Source organism: Leptonychotes weddellii, chromosome X (genome assembly GCF_054177405.1).
Source record: "Leptonychotes weddellii isolate Sample4059 chromosome X, ASM5417740v2, whole genome shotgun sequence".
Classification (NCBI taxonomy): domain Eukaryota; kingdom Metazoa; phylum Chordata; class Mammalia; order Carnivora; family Phocidae; genus Leptonychotes; species Leptonychotes weddellii.
The window spans coordinates 35,945,784-35,967,094 of NC_138385.1; the positions used below are offsets into that span (position 1 = coordinate 35,945,784).

At 37.0% G+C, this 21,311-nt stretch overlaps 1 protein-coding gene across 1 annotated transcript in view; it reads right to left on the reverse strand.

Annotated features, from left to right (window-relative positions):
• The window catches only part of NRK (Nik related kinase), a 101,996-nt gene extending 80,891 nt beyond the window's left edge, over positions 1 to 21,105 (reverse strand). Inside the window, exons 1-2 of the mRNA XM_081809316.1 lie at positions 20,772 to 21,105; positions 12,788 to 12,853 (exon numbers count right to left, since the gene is read on the reverse strand). Of these exons, the coding sequence (XP_081665442.1) occupies positions 12,788 to 12,853; positions 20,772 to 20,828 (123 nt within the window). The 5' untranslated portion in view covers positions 20,829 to 21,105. The remainder of the gene's footprint in view (positions 1 to 12,787; positions 12,854 to 20,771) is intronic.
• Positions 21,106 to 21,311: the final 206 nt, after the last annotated feature.

Consider the following 21,311-nt stretch of genomic DNA (forward strand, 5'->3'; position numbering starts at 1 on the left):
GGGCTCTCTGCTCGGCAGGAAGCCTGCTTCTCCCTCTCCCACTCCCCCTGCTTGTGTTCCTGCTCTCGCTATCTCTCTCTCTGTCAAATAAATAAATAAAATCTTTAAAAAAAAAAAAAGTAAGGCTAATATTTCCATCCTTTGGAAATATTTATCTCTACACAGTGACACCTTTTTTTTTTTTTTTCGTCAGGGTAGAAAGTTACTTAGGTGGTATAATTTTGAAAGGACAACCTGTCTCCAACATTGGCTTAGCAGGGTGTCATTAGTCAATTCTTTCCATCAAGGCACATTTGCAGAGAGCGCCTGTTAAAATATGTCATTTGGGAGGGGGTCACTTTTGTACACATCCCACAAGAAATTGTGCCAAGCACCCATATGTATTCTGCTAGTTTCAAAGGGATTACAAAGGTGATGAACATAGATTTTCTGGAGACATCTAATTTTTTCATAATACCTGCTTGTATGATGACAACACTGATAATAAATGGAGAAAATGAGTGTAGGCAATAGAAAACATACTACATCTACATTGCAAATTTTGCTTATCATATATCCCTTATGCCCTTGTGCCTACTATGTGCAAGGCACTTTACTAGGTGCTCTGGAGGTATAGCCAAAATTAAAAAGTTCCTGTCTGTTGCTGAAGAAATTTGCAAACTAGTTTTAAAGACTAATAAATTCTTAAGCATTCACTCCAAGACTTGTAGCTGGTTTTCTGCTATCATTCCAACACTTTATTTTGTGACAAAGTGGGAGGAACTTGGCAGCTTGCAAAATTCTTGTAGAGGTTAACCACAGGAAAGCCTCAAGATGTAAGTTCTGTTGAAACCTGTATGCCCATTTGATGGGACGATGTACGGAGAATTTTACTTAAGCAGCACACCTGGTATATACATTTCCTCACCTCAGTGCTAAATCTGCCACCATCCACCTGCTCAATTCTCTTCTTCTGCCAGCCTCTAACCTTTCAAGCTATAGCCACTTAGCCCCTACATGTAATTTATTCCAGCATAGACTCTGGGAAAAATTCTATTGTTAGGCAGGGAACATACAAGGGTACCCTAAATTTTATATATATATATATATATTATATATATATATTATAAATAATATAATTTATAAATATGTATATATATAGTTTTCACCCACGTTCCTATCCTAAATTATATCTATCTAATTTTCACCCATGTTCCTAGAAATGCATCTGTTAGAAAATACCCAAACTTTTAAAATTTGTTAATTTTTAATATCCCTACCAATCAGAAACCAATCATCCACAAAGGAGATGCTGAAGTTCTGTTTTATCTTTGAGAGGCACTAACTTTCAATTATCCTTTGTTGTCTTTCTCTTCTCTGGGGCTCCCATTAAGAGCAGTAATTGAGGCATAAAGCCTCTGGCCCTGGAGACAGACCCCTGCTCACTAGAAAAGAATAAAGAAGTGACAGCAAGCAATCTCTGCTTTCCTAGGGCTTTCAAGAGTCTGAGTAGGAATTTAGTCATGAGCTTCAAGTGTCCTTCAAAGGCCATCTGATTTGTTCCTGTCCACTTCTGAAATTCTAAATCCTAGAAAAAGTTCCTCGGACTTGAGTGTGTCTTAGTGCTTGTCATGAAGGAAACAAATATGCTGAGGGACACATCATGAAAAGTCTTCATAACTGACCTCAGCTGACCAGGTTCCTATATACTCTTATACTTGGGCAGATATTTTTTTTCAACTGGCTGATCTAGTTGAATGCTTTTTGACTCTGGCTTGTATATGCTGAGGTGAATATAATATAGTAAAGAGCACAAACCTAAGAGCCAGACAAATTTTGGTTTTACTCCTGACTTTGCAACTTACTTGCTTTGTGAACTTGTTTAGTAACTCAAGTTCTTGGATCCTCAGTTTATAAGGTGGGAGGATGATGATAACAATGGTGCCCATGTCATAACCCTCTTAGGAAATATAAATGATAGAATGCAAATTAAACACTAGGAATAATGTAAGCATTCAATAAATGTTATCCACTTTTAGGACATTAAGCTCACTCTCTCTAAAGTGACTAAAATTTCATTCTCCATCTTTCTCCTTCCTCATCCAATTTGTATACCGACTACTTTTATTTAATTTTATTTTTTTCTCAGAGCCAAAAAAAAGCTATCCTTCTATGAGAACTCTTAAACTTGTTCTTTTTGATTATGGTGGTGTTTTTGTTTTGTTTTGTTTTGTTTCTCTTCAGAGTTAATGATTTATACAAAATGTTACTGGCAGTGCTTAGAATATAATCAATCTTCTTTTCCCTCAGGGGACCCTGAATAATCCAACCTCCTTTCCCTATTCATAAAGGGACTCTGCCTATAAATGACATACCTAAAAGGAGCTTTCCTATTTTTCCAACACAAATTACACATAAACTACCTCTATATCATTCTTTCTCCAACTGAAATGACACACAATGTATACCTAATTTTTCCTCTCTTTCTCTATGCTCTGGTGGAGGCGAATTTTGTTATAACCTGGGTGTAGCTGAGCAGGGAAAAAATAAGACTGCAGGTTAAAAAACTGCTTATACATTCTGATATTCTTTGATATTTTAGCACAATTTTACTCATAGACCTCTTTGTAAGAACCTGCCTTCAGTATAGTCCCAGCAACATAAAAATGTAAGAGCTTCCACTTTTTCTTTGACACCTCCAGAGAGCTACCATGGCACATTCATTTCTAAATGCAATTTTAGCATCACTCACAAAACTACCTTAGACACAGATACACAATTTTGGTAGGATGTTGGAAATTCTTAAAACAAAGTTAGGACTCTTTCTTATTTCAAGAGTTAGAACTGCCTAAATGCTATTTTCTAAAGTGTCTCTTTCATAAAACGTAGTGGTAACCTAACTATTTTTTAGTGATCAGATAATAGCGGATCAAGGAAAGCAAGAACTCTTGATTCTTCAACCACCTTTACTGAATTTACTGAGAATCTGACCACAATCCTATCTATTTATCCACATATTGATATATATAATTTATATTCTATGTAGTATAACTTATATATACATACAAAGATATAGTATATTGTGTGCATACATGTATTTGTATATATGTCTGTGTATACATATATGTACATATGTACATACCTCTACATATATAGTATATATAAATATATATGTATATGTATATGCAAAATAAAACAAAACTAAATTTTTAGTGTATTAGACACAGAGTACATTAATGTTTCTACCACTGTTCCCACTCACTTCCATCTCTCTTTAAAATGGTTTATAAAAGTGTGTCTGGGTGGTGCAGCTGGTTAAGCACCTGACTCTTGGTTTCAGCTCAGGTCATGACCTCAGGGTCGTGAAATTGAGCCCTGTGTGGGGCTCCATGGCTCAGGTCATTATCTCAGGGTCATGAGATTGAGCCCCGTGTGGGGTTCTGCACTCAGCGTGGAGTTTGCTTAAGATTCTATCTCCCTCTTTTTCTGCCCCTCCTGCTCATGCTCTCTCTCTCTCTCTCTCTGAAATAAATAAAGAAGTCTTAAAAAATAAAATGGTTTATAAAGCTTGTCCACATAAATTTTCCTAGGACTCATAAATTAGAAAGAGCTTTAAGTGTATAAACTAAGCATCAATTGTGCAATTTTGTATATCTGTTTTTAAGTAACTGTATTATTTCCCCCAGAGATTTATACTTACATTTTATAAAAATTTTTATAATTGGGATGCTCTTATCTAATTGACCAAAGACACAATGCTATAGTTTACTTGTCTTGGATTTTGTTTAGAAATACATATTTGTCTCCACACATTTGAATTTGTCTTTTCTATCCCTAGAACAACTTTGTAAAATCAACTTAATTAGAAATCAAAGATATGAGATCATAACTTTTGCATTACCACAACACACCAAATATAGAATTTGAATTTCTCACCATGTGTATCTGTGAACTTATTAAACAGATTAGAATAGTTGTGAAAAAATTAACTGTGGCCTCCTAAGAGCACAAATGCCACATATAACTCTTACTTTCACCTTTTGGACCTATGATGCTATTGCTTCTTCATCCCTCAAGATTTATCAGGAGGCAGAAGTAAATTTTGGTATAAAACAAAAAGAAAAAGACAAGCCTACAACTCAGAGCCTAGGTTATATTCCACAGCCGGAGAGATGTCATGGTCAAGATAGAAATATTCCATTTTTTCCCCAAGGCCTTTAAACCTCAGTACCTTCCACTAATTTGGTCCCCTGAGTCTCAATTTACTTAGCCTGTATTAGTTCTTTTCACTCCCATTACAAATATTCAACCTCAATTCTCTTATTGAAAAAAAAAAAGTGTTTCTTGGAGTCTTAGTTAGAAGCTTCATTATATTTTCTACACTCAGGGAACAACAAAACAAAAAAACTGACATCCCTAATTCCTCCCTCCTTTTGCCCAATCTCACCCTACCTCTCCCTTTCCTTCCTGTTATATATCACTCCCTCCTCAAATGTAGAGGCCACAATTATAGGGAAAATAACCTCCTTCCTTATGTCTCCTAAAACTAAATCAAATATAAGCCCCCCCCCCAATGTTTTCTGATCATTCTAACTAGCCCCTAGTGACTAAGACAGTGCTTGGGACATAGTAGGCATCAGATGAATTTAAATTTTTTTTTATTATGGAAAATTTTGAACATTCAAAGCAATGTTTTTATTTAAGGGATAAATTTAATATTTCCTATGTAGAACAGCAGGAGGCTTAGTTTAAAAAGGCCTAGCCCCACTTTTGAGGCATATTATCCTTAGGAGGCAATGCCACAAGAAAAAGGCAGAACCAAGAGAGAGCTCTGGACTTATGGTACTGCACTAGAAAGGAACCACAACCTAGTAAGCCTGTAGCCTCAAGTCAGCTTCAGCTTCAGCTCCTGCTTCTGAGGCTTGCAATGTATAATAAAATGCACAGTGTTATGCACTTTATGGGCGCTCAAGCAATATTTGTTGGCTGACTTAATTGAGCTATATTTGCAAAATGGCAAGGATGTGAGGAAACTTTCCTACCTAAAAAGAAAGCATTCACAGTGCTAGACATTTGGTAGGCAAATAAACAGTATAATTTCAGCCTAAAAGGAAAAATACTCAAACCCCTATCCAATAGGCCTAGTGGCCAGGCAACCCAAATGTCAGCACCATGTTTCTGAAACTTAATTTAAAATATCATAAATTGTATGTCATCAACTTTCAGGACATTTCTTTCCTGCCTTTCTGTTCCCATTCCCTGCTCCAACTTCAAATCCAGAAAATGTAATTAATAAACCTAAATCTGACCTGTCTGGTGAGATTTCCAAGTAAAAGTAATGTGTCAAGCAGTGATTTAAAAAAACGAATCTAAGAGTGATACATTTGACAGTGTTTTGAAAGGAAATTTCCTTATTCAACAGTGTACTTCCAGAGTGCAAGCAATTCAGGAATTTGCTTGTGATTGTAATGCCACACTTTCATGCATCTGACTTAATCTGCTGACTACCAAGGGGCAGATGACTCTTCTACTCTCTCTCAAGGATAAATGTTTACTGATACCCAGGGTATATTTTTAAGTTTTAGGACAATAAGATATTTGGGGCAGTCCCTTCCTTCTGCCAGCATTAATTTCATTCCAGTTAAGTACCAGGCACATGTGACAATTAAGCTCTAGACCCAATTATAGAGGTTTACCCTATTTCAGGTAAATTTTTCCTTTGCTTGAAATGGTTGCCTTAAACCTTTTCCTACTGCCTTTTCTGCCCTCACCACCTGCAAATGGCAACATGGGAACAGATGATTGAGATTAAAGGTGCAGTAAAGACTTCATGAAGCTCAAGGCAAAATGGTTCATTTTGGAGATTCAGTTATTTGTCTTGCCCTACTAGTAGTATTCTGCTTAACAAAATGGTGTTAGTTAACAGTAACATATAATGAAATACCCTACCTTCCCAATACACCTGCTACCCAGTTTAATCTTTTCATTGCTACTATAGTAATTACTGAGCTAAAATATGACGTCTTTTTATCAAATGGTAGAGGAAAGAATAGGAAAAAAATGACAATCATTTTATTTGGTGAAATGAGGAACTACTTCAACTAACAGCCAATAAGCAACTTCTATTTTGCAAGATGGTGAAGGGGATATAAGACAGTTACAAGTATGCTGATAACAGTGAGAATAAGAATAGTTTTCATTTTATTGAGTTCTAGGCACTATGCTAAGTGTATTGTCAAAAAGCCACAAGAAACCCTTGAGATTATCTAGTCTAACACATTTATTTTATAGTTGAGGAAATCAGCCCAGAAAAGTCAAGTTATATGTATAGTGCCAGTTAGCGGAAGAGTCAGTTTGCCACTCACTATGCTACCCTAAAGGTTCTTGATCTCCTTCTTAATATTTCATAAAATAACTGTGGTCTCTCTGTGTACATTGCTCTTTGGGAAATTGTTTAATTTTCTAATAGTACCTTTAAAAAACAAGTTCTAACCTACCTTCTTTTTATTAATATGGTCTCACATGGGAAAAATCTAAATATTCCTCTACATCAAGTGACAACTCATAAGCTATGAGACTAGCAGCAAAAGGTGAAGAGAAAACTATATTTTATGACTCTACTAGGGGGAAAAAGGAAGAACAGTACTTTCTCCTGAAAAAGAGAATGAAAAATAAAACCCACTATTTTAAGTGAGGTTTATACTGGCAGGAGGTGGGAGAGTGTAGAAAGATAGGCATCTAATTAGAAGAAAAAGCAGGAAAGTAAAAGAGTTACAATGTGGAGTGTGCAACTCAGCCTTCATTTCAATGTGCACAGACCTCAGCAGACAGCTGGAAACCTGCCAGAGAACAAGGCCTTGGAAACAAGCTGGAAGACATTGGAGAGACCTTAACCAAAACAAACACCAGCAGGGGATGTGGTTGGCAGCACTGAAAAAGCAAAGGACTCTATGAGTCACTCTGACACTAATTTTGAATGGTATCATGCTTCCATTTTGTTGTACAGGGTATTTATACAGCATTTGTTACTGTCTAATACATACATACACATGTATATATTTAATATATATATACAAATATGTATGTTCTTTACCTAAATAATATAACATTACAAACATTAGAAATACAGAATAGAAAAAATATGAAATAGAAAATTACATGCATTATCTCACTATTCTAGCTATTTAATTTACCATTTTTCACATGCATGTTTTTTAAACATAGCTGTAATCAGAGTGTACATATAATAATATGGAATACTTTGCTTAACATATTAAAGATAGTTCTATGCTGCTAGATATCTTCATAAACATTGATTTTCAGAGCAATGAAATTGACTGAGTAGGTATTTATTTCATCTTATTTTTTACTATTTAGGATTTTGCCGAATTTGTCTTTTCACAAATAATAGCAACAGTAATACACTGTTTTTAAATTTTATCAAATCTCATAAGGTGTTATTAGTTCCATTTTATAAATAAGGGAATGTATACTCAGAGGTTAAGTGACTTGCTTAAGGTCATAGCCAATTAATGGCCAAGTAAATACTGAATCAGGTCTGCCTGGTTCCAAAGGAAACCCTTTTCTGCTACTTTTCTGCTAAAATAAATCTTTATGCTTTTTCTACATTTTCGGTGTTTATCATAGATTTCCAAAAGTGGAATTATTGGCATAAAAAGTATGAATATTTTAAAAGCATTTTCTATATACTCAAGATTATTTTCCATGAAGGAGGTATTGACTTACAGTAACACCATCCCAAGACTTTTTACATAAGGAAATTAATTTGAGGTAGAGAAAAAGAGGTCACATCAATGAGTGGCAAAGGAAAATATGTCTAATGTAAGTAAAGCATCTGTAATCATCTATCTTCTGTAACACAGAGCTTTCTGCTTTGAAGATGTGATGGTGGAAAGTGTTCTCTATCTCTGGATCTGAATAGGTACATATAAAATGTTATACGCAAACAATGAATCATGGAACACTACATCAAAAACTAATGATGTAATGTATGGTGATTAACATAACATAATAAAAAAAGTATATGATAATACAAAAAAAAATTCTTAGGAATTACAAATGTGTACAGGACCTAGCATATGGTAGGTGTTTCATGAAGATTCAGTTAAAAGGAATTGACATGGACTTCTGGCTCCCGATGAGAATGTGGAAAGCTGGAAAGAGTGTCACCCCTACCCTAGCAACAGAAAAAGCTGAATAATCTACAAAATCATAACTTTTACTGAACCCAGAGAGAGGTCTCAAGGCAACCACCTAGCCTGATGTCTGAAGAAAGATAAACATCTGCAAGGAGAGATGGAACATGAGCACAGGCTTACCTGTGGCTGCAGGGGAAAGGCAAGGTCATCAAAGAAGGTGGTATAAAGAATTCAGCTAAATTTTTAAAGAACTGCTAAAGGCCAGGTATGGGCTAGCGTGAGAGTACAATACCCTTGGGAGCCAGCCATAGATATAAGAGGAATTTATACACACTCACAGGCTTTTCTCCATGGATTTACAGTATTGACCTAGTAGAGAGCAGAAGCCATTGCAGTAGGAAAAGCATGAAACCATGTCCAATTCTTTTCTCCCTAAAGAATAAGAGCCCTGAGCTTTAAGGGAAAGGCAGCAAACTGTTCCCCGCAGGGCATAGAGGAAGACCTACTGCAGCTGGGGAAATGTAAAAAAAATAATAATAATAATTCCTCTACTTCTGGGAAGGGGCAGGAATTAGTCCTGGGCCCAGGCCATTAAGAAATATCCTACCACTAGCAGAGGGAAAGAATAACTAAGAAAGTCCCACTTCCATGACCCAGAGGCACAGGATCTGCTTAAGGCTGAGGTTGAATCAAGAAAACAGAGAACTCCTCCCTGTCCCACACCAGAAAGAAAACAGAGAACTCCTCCCTGTCCCAGACTAACAAGCACTTAATAAGAAGCAATACCAGGATACCATTAGGGAGGCACAGGAGCATGAAGAATCTCTTTGAAGCACAGATGCACAGGGGAGGTCCAAAGCTGAGGGTAGAGCAGGAAAATGGAGAACGCCACCACCATGCTAAGCACATGGTAACAGAGGAACTTGAAACTGGTGATGAACTGAGGGTAACCATAGCAACAACATAACCCAAACATAGCTCATCTTATTAGATTGACTCAACCTCCCATATTAATGACCTAGGAGAAGAAGAGTGCCTATTTCAAGGCATGAATACTATTTACTTCAATCTCTACTGTTCTACCAGCAATGTCTGGCATTCAAACAAACATTTTGAGAAACAAATAATCAAGCAAAAAAAAAAAAAAGCTCACTCTCAAGAGACAAAGCAATCAATATAACCAGCCTTAGAGATGATTTGGATATTAAAGTATGAGACAGAAAATATAACACAACTATAATTGATACATGAAGGGTTTTAGTGAAACATATGGAAAACATGCATGAACAAGTGGAGATTTCAGCAGTGATGTTAACTATAAAAGTCAAGTGAAAATGCTAGAAATGAAAAACAGTAAAGGAGCTAAAAAATGCCTTTGACAGTCTCATCAGTTGGCTCAAAAAAGTTGAGAAAGGACTCAGTAAAACTGAAGATAGGAAATAATGGATCCAAAGTGAAACACAAAGAGGAAAGAGAATAAAAGCAAATAAACATATGAACACATACACACACACATAAGAAACAGAATAGAGAATCCAAGAGCTGTGAGTTAATATCAAATGGCCTAACAAATATAAAATCGGTTTCCCACAAGGAGAAGAAAGAGAACAAAGCAAAAACAAAAAAAAAAATTGAAGAGATAAAGGTCAAGAATTTCCCACCCAAAATAAAATATGTCAAATTACATATCCAAGTTCAGAGAACCCCAAGGATGATAAATAGCCCACCAAAGACACACACACACACACACACACACAAAACAAAACAAAAACCCTAGACATTTCATATTTAAATGGCTAAAAAATAAAGTTAAAGAGAAAAGTCTTAAAATCAGTAAGAAGAAAAATACAAAGGAGCAAAGATAGGAATGACAGTAGACTTCAGAAACTATGCAAGCCAGAAGACAAAAGAGTGGTATTTTTAAAGTGCTGAAAGAAAAATATAAAGTATCAATATAAAATTCTATATCCAGTGTAAATATATTTCAAAAATGAAGAAATGAGGGATTTTTACACAAACCGAGGCAGAGAATTCATTACCAGAAGCCCTGCACTATATGTAACATTACAGAAAATTCTTCAGGCTTAAGAAGTATAGAAACTTGGATTTGCCCAAAGAAACTAAAATTCCAGGAATGGATTCAAATGAATAAAAAATAATTTTTTCTTCTTTTTAATTGCTCTAAAAGATAATTAACTAAATAAAAAGTAATAGTATCGAGTATAGGGAACAAAGTAATAGTATTGTGGGTTTATATCACACATAAAGATAAAATATATAACAAATATAACCATAGTACACAAGCTGGGTCAGCACACAGTGAAGTATTACTTGAAGAATACTATTTGAAGTATACTACACTGTGTATTTTAAAATGTATGTTGGAAAATTTTTGATTGTGGTGATAGTTACATGACTAAATGATTACATGACTAGTCCAAACTCATAGAATTGTATATTTAAAAGGGCAAATTTTATCAAATGTAAACTATACCTCAATAAACCCTAGTTTAAAAAAAAGGAATTACCATGCACAACTCACCTTTTACCCTCTTGACTTTTCTTCTTTTTATGGCACCACAGTTCTGATGACTGACGATGAGAAACCATCTTTTTGTGTTATCTAACCTTACCTTTACTTTTTACCTCATATGACTGTTTTTATTCCTAAAATCTGGTGATGGAGCGAGCTGTATTCCTTCAAATAAAAAATACAGAAGCACACACGCACACTTAAGCGCACACACACACACACACACTCCTCAGGATTTAAAATGGGTATGAAGTCATAGAGATTGTAAATATAACAAAGAAGTGAAGAAGAACTTCTATGTATGTAGGCGTACGTATCTATGTATATGGTAGCAAAATTCACCTACATCACACAATTGTTAACTAATTATTAAGCCTGAAACGCACATGAGGTAGCATAAACAACATATTTGCATTTGTATCACATCACTGTCTACAGCTTATTGATTCTGTTAAAATGTAAAATCAAAATGGTTTTAAAAAAGTGTCATGGCTATGGTGAGCGCTGTGAATTCTGTAAGACTGTTGAATCACAGACCTGTACCTCTGAAACAAATAATACATTATACGTTAAAAAAAGAAGAAGGTAGCAGGAGGGGAAGAATGAAGGGGGGGAAATCGGAGTGGGAGACGAACCATGAGAGACTATGGACTCTGAGAAACAAACTGAGGGTTTTAGAGGGGAGGCGGGTGGGGAGATGGGTTAGCCTGGCGATGGGTATTAAAGAGGGCACGTGCTGCATGGAGCACTGGGTGTTCTATGAAAACAATGGATCATGGAACACTACATCAAAAACTAATGATGTCATGTATGGTCATTAACATAACATAATAAAATAAAAAAATAAATAGTACCCCCCCCCAAAACAATTAAAAAGTGTCATGAATATTGGCATTCTCTCTGTTGCCTATACTCACAGGTTCTTTCTGCTTTTAGGAACCTTCCACAGTGCTACGTTTACTACTCAGCTTTGGTGCTACAGGTACTTTTGTGCAAATTTTCAAGATCTCCCCTACCCCAACTTAGGTACATGAATTTTTTTTTAAAGCCCCTTCTAGGCAGATGCAACCTAAAGGTACAAGGCTTGGCAAGCAGAGGGCAACCTTGTCTAAACTAGAGAGAAGCCCCTTCCACTGGACCTATACCGGGACACCTCTATACAACCCAGTGTAGAGGACCTGTGGTTAGTCTACAGTAAAGATCAGCCTAGAGAGACTGATTTGGTTTTTGAGGGACAGGCTTGGGGAAAAGGAACACTGCATTTGTACAGAACCTCATAAAAGACAGAAAATGTCTAATCCCCATACTAGAGAGTGGGGGAAGGTGATGAAGGTGATAGGGCCTTTAAAGTAACCCTGTCTCCAAGCCAGCCCTCAACAGTATCCCTGCTTTACCTAGAATGCATCAACATTGTCCTCAACAACCACACAAGGGATATATTATAGCTGCAAATATACAGTTATGTGTATGCTTACATATATAGTATATGTGCCTCTCCCAGTCCTTCCCAAACACATACACACATTTAATCACTTACACATTTCTAGACCATAAGCCCTGGAAGAACAGAGATCATCTGTTTTGGTCATCACTTTATCTCCAGAGACTATGACAGTGCTCAGCACATACTTTGTGTGTAATAAATAATCATTAAATAAATGCAGAGTTTTTCTTGTTAGATTATTTGGCTAACTCTGTCACACACATGTGCACACACATACACACAGTATGATATAAAATGTTGTGGAAATGTTCATTTTTGTAAAATTCAGTTTAAAAGTTGAATGTAATTTGAATGGTATGGATGTATAACATAAAACAAATGATATTTTTATTTAGGTATATCTTAATTGAATTAATTCCCTTTTCTGTTGATTATTTTATTAATTTTCTGCTAATAATTTTTAGATCTTATGTTTGGTCTGTTGGTTCACTATAGATTTCCAATCCATTTCTTCTGTAATAATTTCTCACAGATATCACTGAGCTATCCTAATTTGATTTATCTCTCAGAGTGAAATGTTTTTGTCATTATTTGTTCTGCAATGTAGGGTTTTCACTTGCAATCGTTGTTATTAGAAAATGAAGAACCAATACATAATCTAACTCCACTTACCAAATAGATCCTGCCATAAGTACCAAGGCCAATGGTTTTATCCAGTGAGAATATTCCAGTTGGATCCTGCAAAAATGTAGAACAAAAATTGTCAATCTTCTTGGAAAAGTAGGCAAGTATTCAACTATCTATAATTGTATCTCCAATCTGCCTTGCTTCCTTAGAATTTCCACAGGAGGAACCTAAGTGTCATTTACCAAATGAATAAACATGTCACAATTTTCCTGGACAGAGTACAGTCATTTATGGAAAAGAAACAATGACATGAACATTAAGCAGTTGTATAACAAATTATTACAAACCTGTAAAATGCATACAATTATGTCTAGTTGAAGCATATTCATAATGCAATTAGAACAATTATTGAAATAGAAATATATTTATCTACTTGGAATTGACACTCTTTTCAAATTTATTTTTGAGTACTAACCAGACAGGCAGAAAGTTTAGCATACAGCAATGATGAGTAGAGATGTTGGATACAAAGTCTGGACAGTTCATTTACATAACAGTAATTCTTGAGAAAAAAAAATATCACCTCTAAATATGAATAACAGAAGATGTGGTGTGTGGATACACACACACACACACACACACACACAATGAGCATATTACTCAGCCATGAAAAAGAATGAGATCTTGCCATTTTCAACAAGATGGATCGACCCAGAGAGTATCATGCTAAGTGAAATAAGTCAGAGAGAGAAAGACAAATACCATATAATATCACTCATATATGGAACTTAAGAAACAACACAAATGAACAAAAAGAAAAAAAGAGACAAACAAAAAAACAGACTTAAATACAGAGAACAAACGGATGGTTATCAGAAGGCCAATGTTGGGGGGGGGATAGGTAAAGTAGGTGAAGGGGATTAAGAGTACACTTATCGTGATGAGCACTGAGTGATGTATAGAATTATTGAATCACCATATTGTACACCTGGAACTAACATAACACTGTATGTTAATTATACTTCAATAAATAAATAAAGTGTCCCCCCAAAGAATATGCACAGTGTCTTGAACCACGATAAGTCAATAAAATCAGATTTTCTTTAAAAATTAAAAAGTATATATATGAGGGCACCTGGGTGGCTCAGTCAGTTAAGAGTCTGCCTTCTGCTCAGGTCATGATCCCAGAGTCCTGGGATCGAGTCCCACATCAGGCTCACTGCTCAGCAGAGAGCCTGCTTCTCCCTCTCCCTCTGCCTGCCACTCCCCCTCCTTGTGCTCTCTCTCTCTTTCTCTGTCAAATAAATAAATAAAATCTTAAAAAATATATATATATATGAATAACAAAGCAAGAGCTTGGCATTAAAACACAGCAGGGTTTTTTTTTTTTTAACTAGACAGTTGGGGCGTTTGTTTATTTTTAAGTTAATTTTTGCATTACCTGAATACCTTTTCATGGCACAAATTCCCTGATGATATTTTCTGTATCTTAACCCCGAATGTGGCGTTACAGGAGACAAATAAACATGTCTGTGGACAGATTCCTAAGATTTCCATTTTGCCTCTTTACCTTTACTATGGATATCCCTTTCTTATTCACCACAAAACATGGTTTCTTGAATTTTATCACTACTTAAACTTTTAGCTTAGCAGCTTATTTTGCTATATTAGCAAAACCAAAATGAGGTACAAGTAGATGCCAGTTTATACACAAAGTGGTAGGATCATTGGCAAATCCTTAGAGATTCGCATGCCTTATATAGAAGGCACATTCTATAAACACAAACTTCGTTTAACCTTGTTTGAAACATTTTTATCATTGTGACAGATGTGAGCTAAACAGAAGAACTATTGAGGATATGCAATGTATATGAATGAAATAATGGATTTCTTAAAACTGTCAGGGCATATGTGTAATCTAACAAAACTGTCATAGGAAAATGACACAGCTCTGGGATTACTTCAGTCAATAAGTATTCAACTGGACAGAGTCAGGAGACTGGAGGTTTAGCCCCAGCTCTACTATTAATTAACTATATGACTCTGGAGAAGTTATTTACTCTTTCTGGGACTTAGTTTTCACACATATAAAATGAAGGTTTTGTGTTAGGCTATTTTCTAGCTTTAAAATTCTATAGGAAAAAAATCAGATTCTAATGTCCTAAAATCCCAATTGGATTTGATATGAACACTGTTAGAGAAACAGCAGCCTACTTTCTTAAAGTCATCATCAATGTCACAATATGCACTCTATTATTATAACCAGGGAACATAATCCCAATGAAAATATAAAAGTTATTTAAAATGATAATTTTGAGAATTTAAGAAAAATAAAAATAAATTGTTACAGTGGTCTTGATATTAAGCATATCATTATTATTGTAACTCACTGAAAAATTTATGGAAGAAAAGTTAACCAACAAAGGAGTTGCTAAGGTTTGGCCTAAAGACTTTATCACTTTAGCATATTTCTTTGAAGGATATTATTAAGGGATTTATATTAGACATTATTAATTCTGGAGGAACAACCTCTGGCCACATGTCAAAAGAATCAAATGTGTTAGCTGATTCCTATCAGTAATCCATTCTTCTTTATAGTTAAGGCTACATTTTAGCTGAATAAAATACCACATATTAGAGAATTACTATATTATATGAACAACTATATTTCTGAATCTTTGAGCACAAAAGTCCTAAATGTCTTTAAGCCTTCTTCTAGCCTTCAAAAGTATAATACTTTACTCATATTTGAACTCAGGTATTTAATTACTAGAACAAAAAAAAAACAAAGAAATGGACAGGGATAATAAAATACCTGTGGAATTCTTGGAGGCCTTATTTTATCTGTATTCATTGTTTGTTGTTTGGAAATGTTGTTTGGAAATGTTTTCCTGCTCACAAATGACCAAAACATCGTAATTCTCCTCATGGTCACATTTAAAAAAAGAATGTTATAAAAAATTTTCTTCTGTTCTTAAAGACAGCTCAATTTAGTATTCATCTTTACTAAGAGTACTTTTTTCCTTAGTTTTATGCAATATTTTTGTTCCCCATCTCCACACTAGTATCTTTCAAGACTAAATGATTTTCGACTGGGAAACAAGGGGAGAGGAACTGTGCTAATTATTAGTAGGGTACTATTACCCAATTTCTTATATCAGACTTTCCACTGAATGATAGAGAAAGTTTATTCTGGGCTCCCAATGAAGGAAACATTGAAAAAGAATCTTTTTTTTTGTATCTGTGAAATTAAAAAGTCCACATCAGAGGGGTCTCCATAATTACTTGGTCCTCTTCTCTGCCCTGCCACTCTGAGATAAGAAAACCAGCAAAGGAAAGGTCTTTATATCTATGCCTGCTACAATAATTTGAAGATTATTTGACAGTTTCATATGCTTTGGTGTTCTATTTAGTTAAAAATGGTCAGTAAACAAGAAACCCTACTTTATAGAAGCCTTTCTCAAAGGAAATTATAAAAATTCTAAGTCTTAAAACATTTTTGAACCATAAAATGCTGGGCGAACACTTTACACCTTTGTTATATTTTCTAGGTATCTAAAATATCTCCTGCAATTTAAAAGTCTTAGTCTGGTTATTCCCTGAAACCCAAAATATTCAGGAGTTGTTTCTGTCTTCTGAATTCAAGGAGGCGGGGGAGGAATGAATACCTTGATGGACAATTTTATTAAGGATAGGGGTGGGGGGTAACAGGAAGAAAAAGAACCACTAGAAGGCAGTGTTTACTGGTCATGGAGGAGACTCAAAAGCAGAGGCTTATCAACAGAACCAAATATAGCAGAAATTAAGAACAAAAGGGAACTGATAAGTGGTCAATATGGGTAGCAATACATTTTAGATTTAGGGCAATAAAGAAAGAGAACTAGGGAACACAAGCCATTATTCAGACAGCTAAAGGAAGGGAAAAGATTGCACAGCACCTAGAAGGAATAGCAGAGGCTTTTCTTTTTTTGTTTTAAATATTAGAAATAGAGATTTTATGAAAAGTTTATGAAGAGAAAAACCTGAAAATGACATATATAACACAGTAAGTGCCAGGGTGAGTTTCAGAGATAGTTGGAAGAATGGGCTTCACAATTCAAGTGGAAAATTTAGAAAGAAAAAATCTCTTCCTCAAGACCAGTGTTTCTCAAACTATGGACTGTAGAGACTCTCCCTACTTGAGGATCATCTGGAGAATCTTGTTTAAAATACAGATTACTTGGGGCAGCTGGCTGGCTCAGTTGGAGCAGCATGCAACTCTTGATCTTGGGGTTGTAAGTTCAAGCCCCACATTAGGTTTAGAGATTACTTAAGGATAAAATAATCTTAATAAAATACAGATACATTGTCCCTACCATGGAATTATGAAATCAGAATTTCTGAAGATGGGTCCCAAGATCCCCCAAATGATTCTTGTGCATTATTCTTGTGCATTAATATAAAACCCACTGCTCTACAAATTGGGTGAAAAAAGACTGAGAAAATAGATTGAAGTACCATGTCATGCTGAGGTGATGCTTGAAATACATAATGGAGGACATGCTGAAAGTTTCAATACTTGTGGACTAGAAGGTAAAACTGCTTCAAAACAGGGGGCTAAGGTACTTGGTAAAGTGGGAAGGTTCTCATGACTGAGTATGGAAAGCAGGCTCGGTCTGGGTGGTGGAAGACTGGGAGAGCTGACAGTTATATTTAAATATAAACCTAATGTAATTCAAATATAGTTTTTGGATCATGTGCTATTTCAGATCACCTCTGCCACTACTGTCCTCCAGGCCTGTCTAATCCTGACCCCAATATAGATTAGGACTACACATGGCAGTGTCAAATACCAAGGCCACAGCCATGAGGAATGTCATAACCATACTGGGCACAGAAGGCAAAGGGGACTATCATAGTGAAAGACATGCCAGATTTGGAGATGAAGAAATAGTTTCCAGTCCCAAGGATTGAGTGACATAGGCATACTTATATAATTTTATATATATTAGTATATATATACACTAATATGTATATATAGAGAGGGCGGGGGAGGGAGACACACACATACACCCAGGTATTGCTGGCAGGCAAGGTGAAAATAATACTACATATGTGTGTGCACAAACACTCACCCCCCAGATACACATAAAGAGAAAAGGCTTTGCAATTCTCTTTTCAAAAAGGAAGCACAAACCACAAATCTCTGTACTTTCTTTTTTTGTTTTGTCACCTGTAGGAGATATTTATTCAATAGTAAATCAGAAAAAAATTACAGTGACCTCTTAATTAAATATAGCTGACCTGTCATTTCCTGGTTCCTATGTTGGCTCTCTTATTTTATGTCTCTAACTTTAAGGCATTATGCAAAAAAGGTTAAACAATTCCCTCCCCCCCCCTTGCTTCCCCAGCTTTCACTCTTGCTTACTATTTTAGGTTTAAAAATAATATCTATCTAATAACAAAAATACCAAATAACCTTCCACCACTTTCTTTAAATCCAAATTTGCACAGCCAAGGCTGACCACTCTCAAGGGTCCTTGCCTTGTGGTCATTTAGCTGGTCAGCCCCACAAAGGACATAATATATCAATCTTAAACTAAACCCATATTTAATTATTTTAAAATCTGCAAGATTATGTTTTGCTCAGTGTGAAACACCAAAGTCTGAATCTCCCCTCATTATCTGGCTATTGCCAAATTGGTATATTTGGTGTTGACTGATGCCAACTTTCTGACCTTCATATATTATGAGGATAATTATATTGAAGATAATTATCATAAGAGATCCCACCATAAGCAGATTTCTTTGCTTTATCATCTACTTTGCATCAAAATGCAAACTTCCAAACAGCTAGCTTCGATGTCTTTTGACCTCTTCATTTACTTTTACTTCCTCAGAAACTCAGGAAATAAGTCAAATGCAAAGAAATCTCAAATCATTAAAATATATCTGTGACCAAAGCAACATGAACTTTTTGCATCTCTAAAATTTAGACGGTAAGGAAATTCTAAAGGGAGTACTACCCTTCTGCTAGATTTCTTAGGGTTTAGACCTGGATGTTTGGGGAGAGGGGAGAATTAGGCATAGTTTTTTCAAATATTCATAATTTGCTATGGTGAAGACCTCCACAATGAAATCCTGCATAATTGAACAATTTGTTCAAAGCTGAGGACTTAATGAGACTTTCGTGAAATTTTGTTTTCTCCCTATTCCTACATTAAAAACCAACCTCATCTTTCTCCACCCCTACAAAACCCCAGAAAACTAATATCCCACTGAACTGCAGTGTAAAGATTTCAGCCTTTCCCCTTATCTCCTCAGCTCTCACCAAGTTCTTATGTCCCAGGGCCATGACCGGGTCAGTTAGTCTGGGCCATTTCCCCCCATTTTTTTGTGGCAATAAAACTTTTTTTCCCCCTTGGGTTTGGAATTCCCTGCTCTATCATTTCTATGAGGTCTTTCCCATTCCTCTCTTTAGTCAATTTTAGGGAAAAAAAAGGTTATTTCAGTTTGCTTATTTGTGGTTTCACATATTTGCCCTAGTTTGCTTTTTTTCCTCTTTCCCCCACCCTACATAGAGACTGTTGGAGATGGGTGGTAACATTTTATTCGTTGGTTTTACACTTTTACTTGGGAGTAAACCTAGTAGAAATATGAAAATTCTGCTCAGAAAGGAAACCACCAATTGAGGCCTTCACATCCCAGAAATCTCATATATGCTAGGTGAAAAAAGATCTAACTTTTAAAAAGTTTGTAGATTTATTTTATAAAGCTGTATCAATAACAAAAATGCTAATATATGCAATTCAACATGTCAGTATTAAAGTTCCTTTTTTGTAAGGCTGAGCACAATTTGCTAAAATGTTACCCACGTGCATCACTTCCTCCTCTACACCATTCTAGTGTAAAATTATATAGGTGAGGCTTGTGGAATGCCCCATTTTTGATAAGGACAGGTGCCTGCCTTCATCAAGAACACAGTCTTTAAATGCCAAATATGTATAAAATTAAAGCACCGCGACTTTGAATAGTCCTATAACCTCAAGGTTAATATTTAGCTTTTCCCAAAGCAAGCAGGCCACTGCCCTGAACTATAGTTGCCTGGCGATCATTCCAGCACGGTGCATGCTTATTCCCTTTCAGAGTCCAGGGGCCCTTTGCATTCAAGAGAGGGTGCAAGTGAAATGCCAATCTAAAAAGGGAACTTAAAGAACGGAGCTGGGTGGGATCCAGTATCTGCCAGAAACCAGATGCCAATGAAATAAACGCCACTGCTAAAATAATAAGTCTACTAATAACGACAGCGATAATAGCTCACCAATCAATTACAATTCTGGAGGAAAGCCGGGCATTCAGAAAAAAGAGAATCCACAAACGAAAACCATGAGAAAAAGTTAATTCTGGTTAGTTAGTGAGCGCAATATTTTCTTTTTTAAATTGGGGTGTGCAGAATCCACTTCTTCCCTAAGCGGCGTCGAGTGCTTTTCCTCCTGCAATACTAAATCGGGAACAGTGCCCTGGCAGAATAAGGTTTTAGAAAGCGCCATTATAAAGTGAGAGAAGTGAGACTCCAACGTTTTAATTTTCTAGCCCGCTGTCACCTAGAGGTAAAGGTAACTCCGGGAGTGGGCATCTCCTTTGGCAAAAGAAGCAAAAGACAGGGCGGCGGGGTGACAGGGAAGAGTGCTCTCAGGAAGCCACGCGTCGTCGTGCTCTTTGGCCTCTCCTCGAGCCCCGCAAGAACAGGTACCCGAGCACCGCTAGACAAAACGGGCCACATTTAGAAAATGTCCCGTAGTTTAGGGCCCGCACCACTTCCACCTCTTCTCTCTCCCCCACCCCCGTCCCTTCGCCTTTTCATGAGTTTGGCGTGGCCCGGGTGCCTGGGGGGGCGCCTTTTCGGCAAGCCGGCTCTCGGGTTCCTTCCCGCACCCGCGGCCCCGTCGAAGTCCTGTCCTAGCCCAGCTTGCGGATGTCCCTCTCCTACCCCAGTGCTCAGAACCTGCAGAAGAGAGCACCTCGGAGGCGATGGGCGTCCTCTACTCACCGGCAAGTGGCCCAGATCCGTGACTTCCTTGTCCCTCCAACCCCCAGGTCCCGCCATGGCTTCGAGCCGATCGAAAGCGGGCGACTGAGTTAGGCACGCTCGGGTAGTCTGAGGTGGAATCGGACAAGAAGTTGAAAAGGGAGAGGACGGGGAAAGGAACAGGGGACCGGGGTTTGTGGCTTGGGAGACAGAGGAAAGTGGAGGGAAAGAGTTAGGAGTGGAGGGAAGTTGGAGTTTGAGAGGCGGGAAAGCAAGTTTGGCTAAGGCGAGAGACGAGCCTGAGCGTCTGTCCTGGAGACCAAGAAGTTTAGAGGGGTGCTCCACGGGCAAGAGCGCAGAGTCTGCTCCGGCAGGGTGCGCCTCTTTCAGGGTGGGGAGGGGGGCGGTACAAGGAGGGGGGCCCCCCCGGGAGCAGCTCGAAGAGGATTGGTGCAGCGTCACGTCGCCAGGTGGGCAGCCGCGCGGCGGGGAGGCGGGCTGGGAGGGGGGAGCACTGGCCGAGGGAGGTGCTGAAGGACTATAACGGTTTGCTAGCCGGCC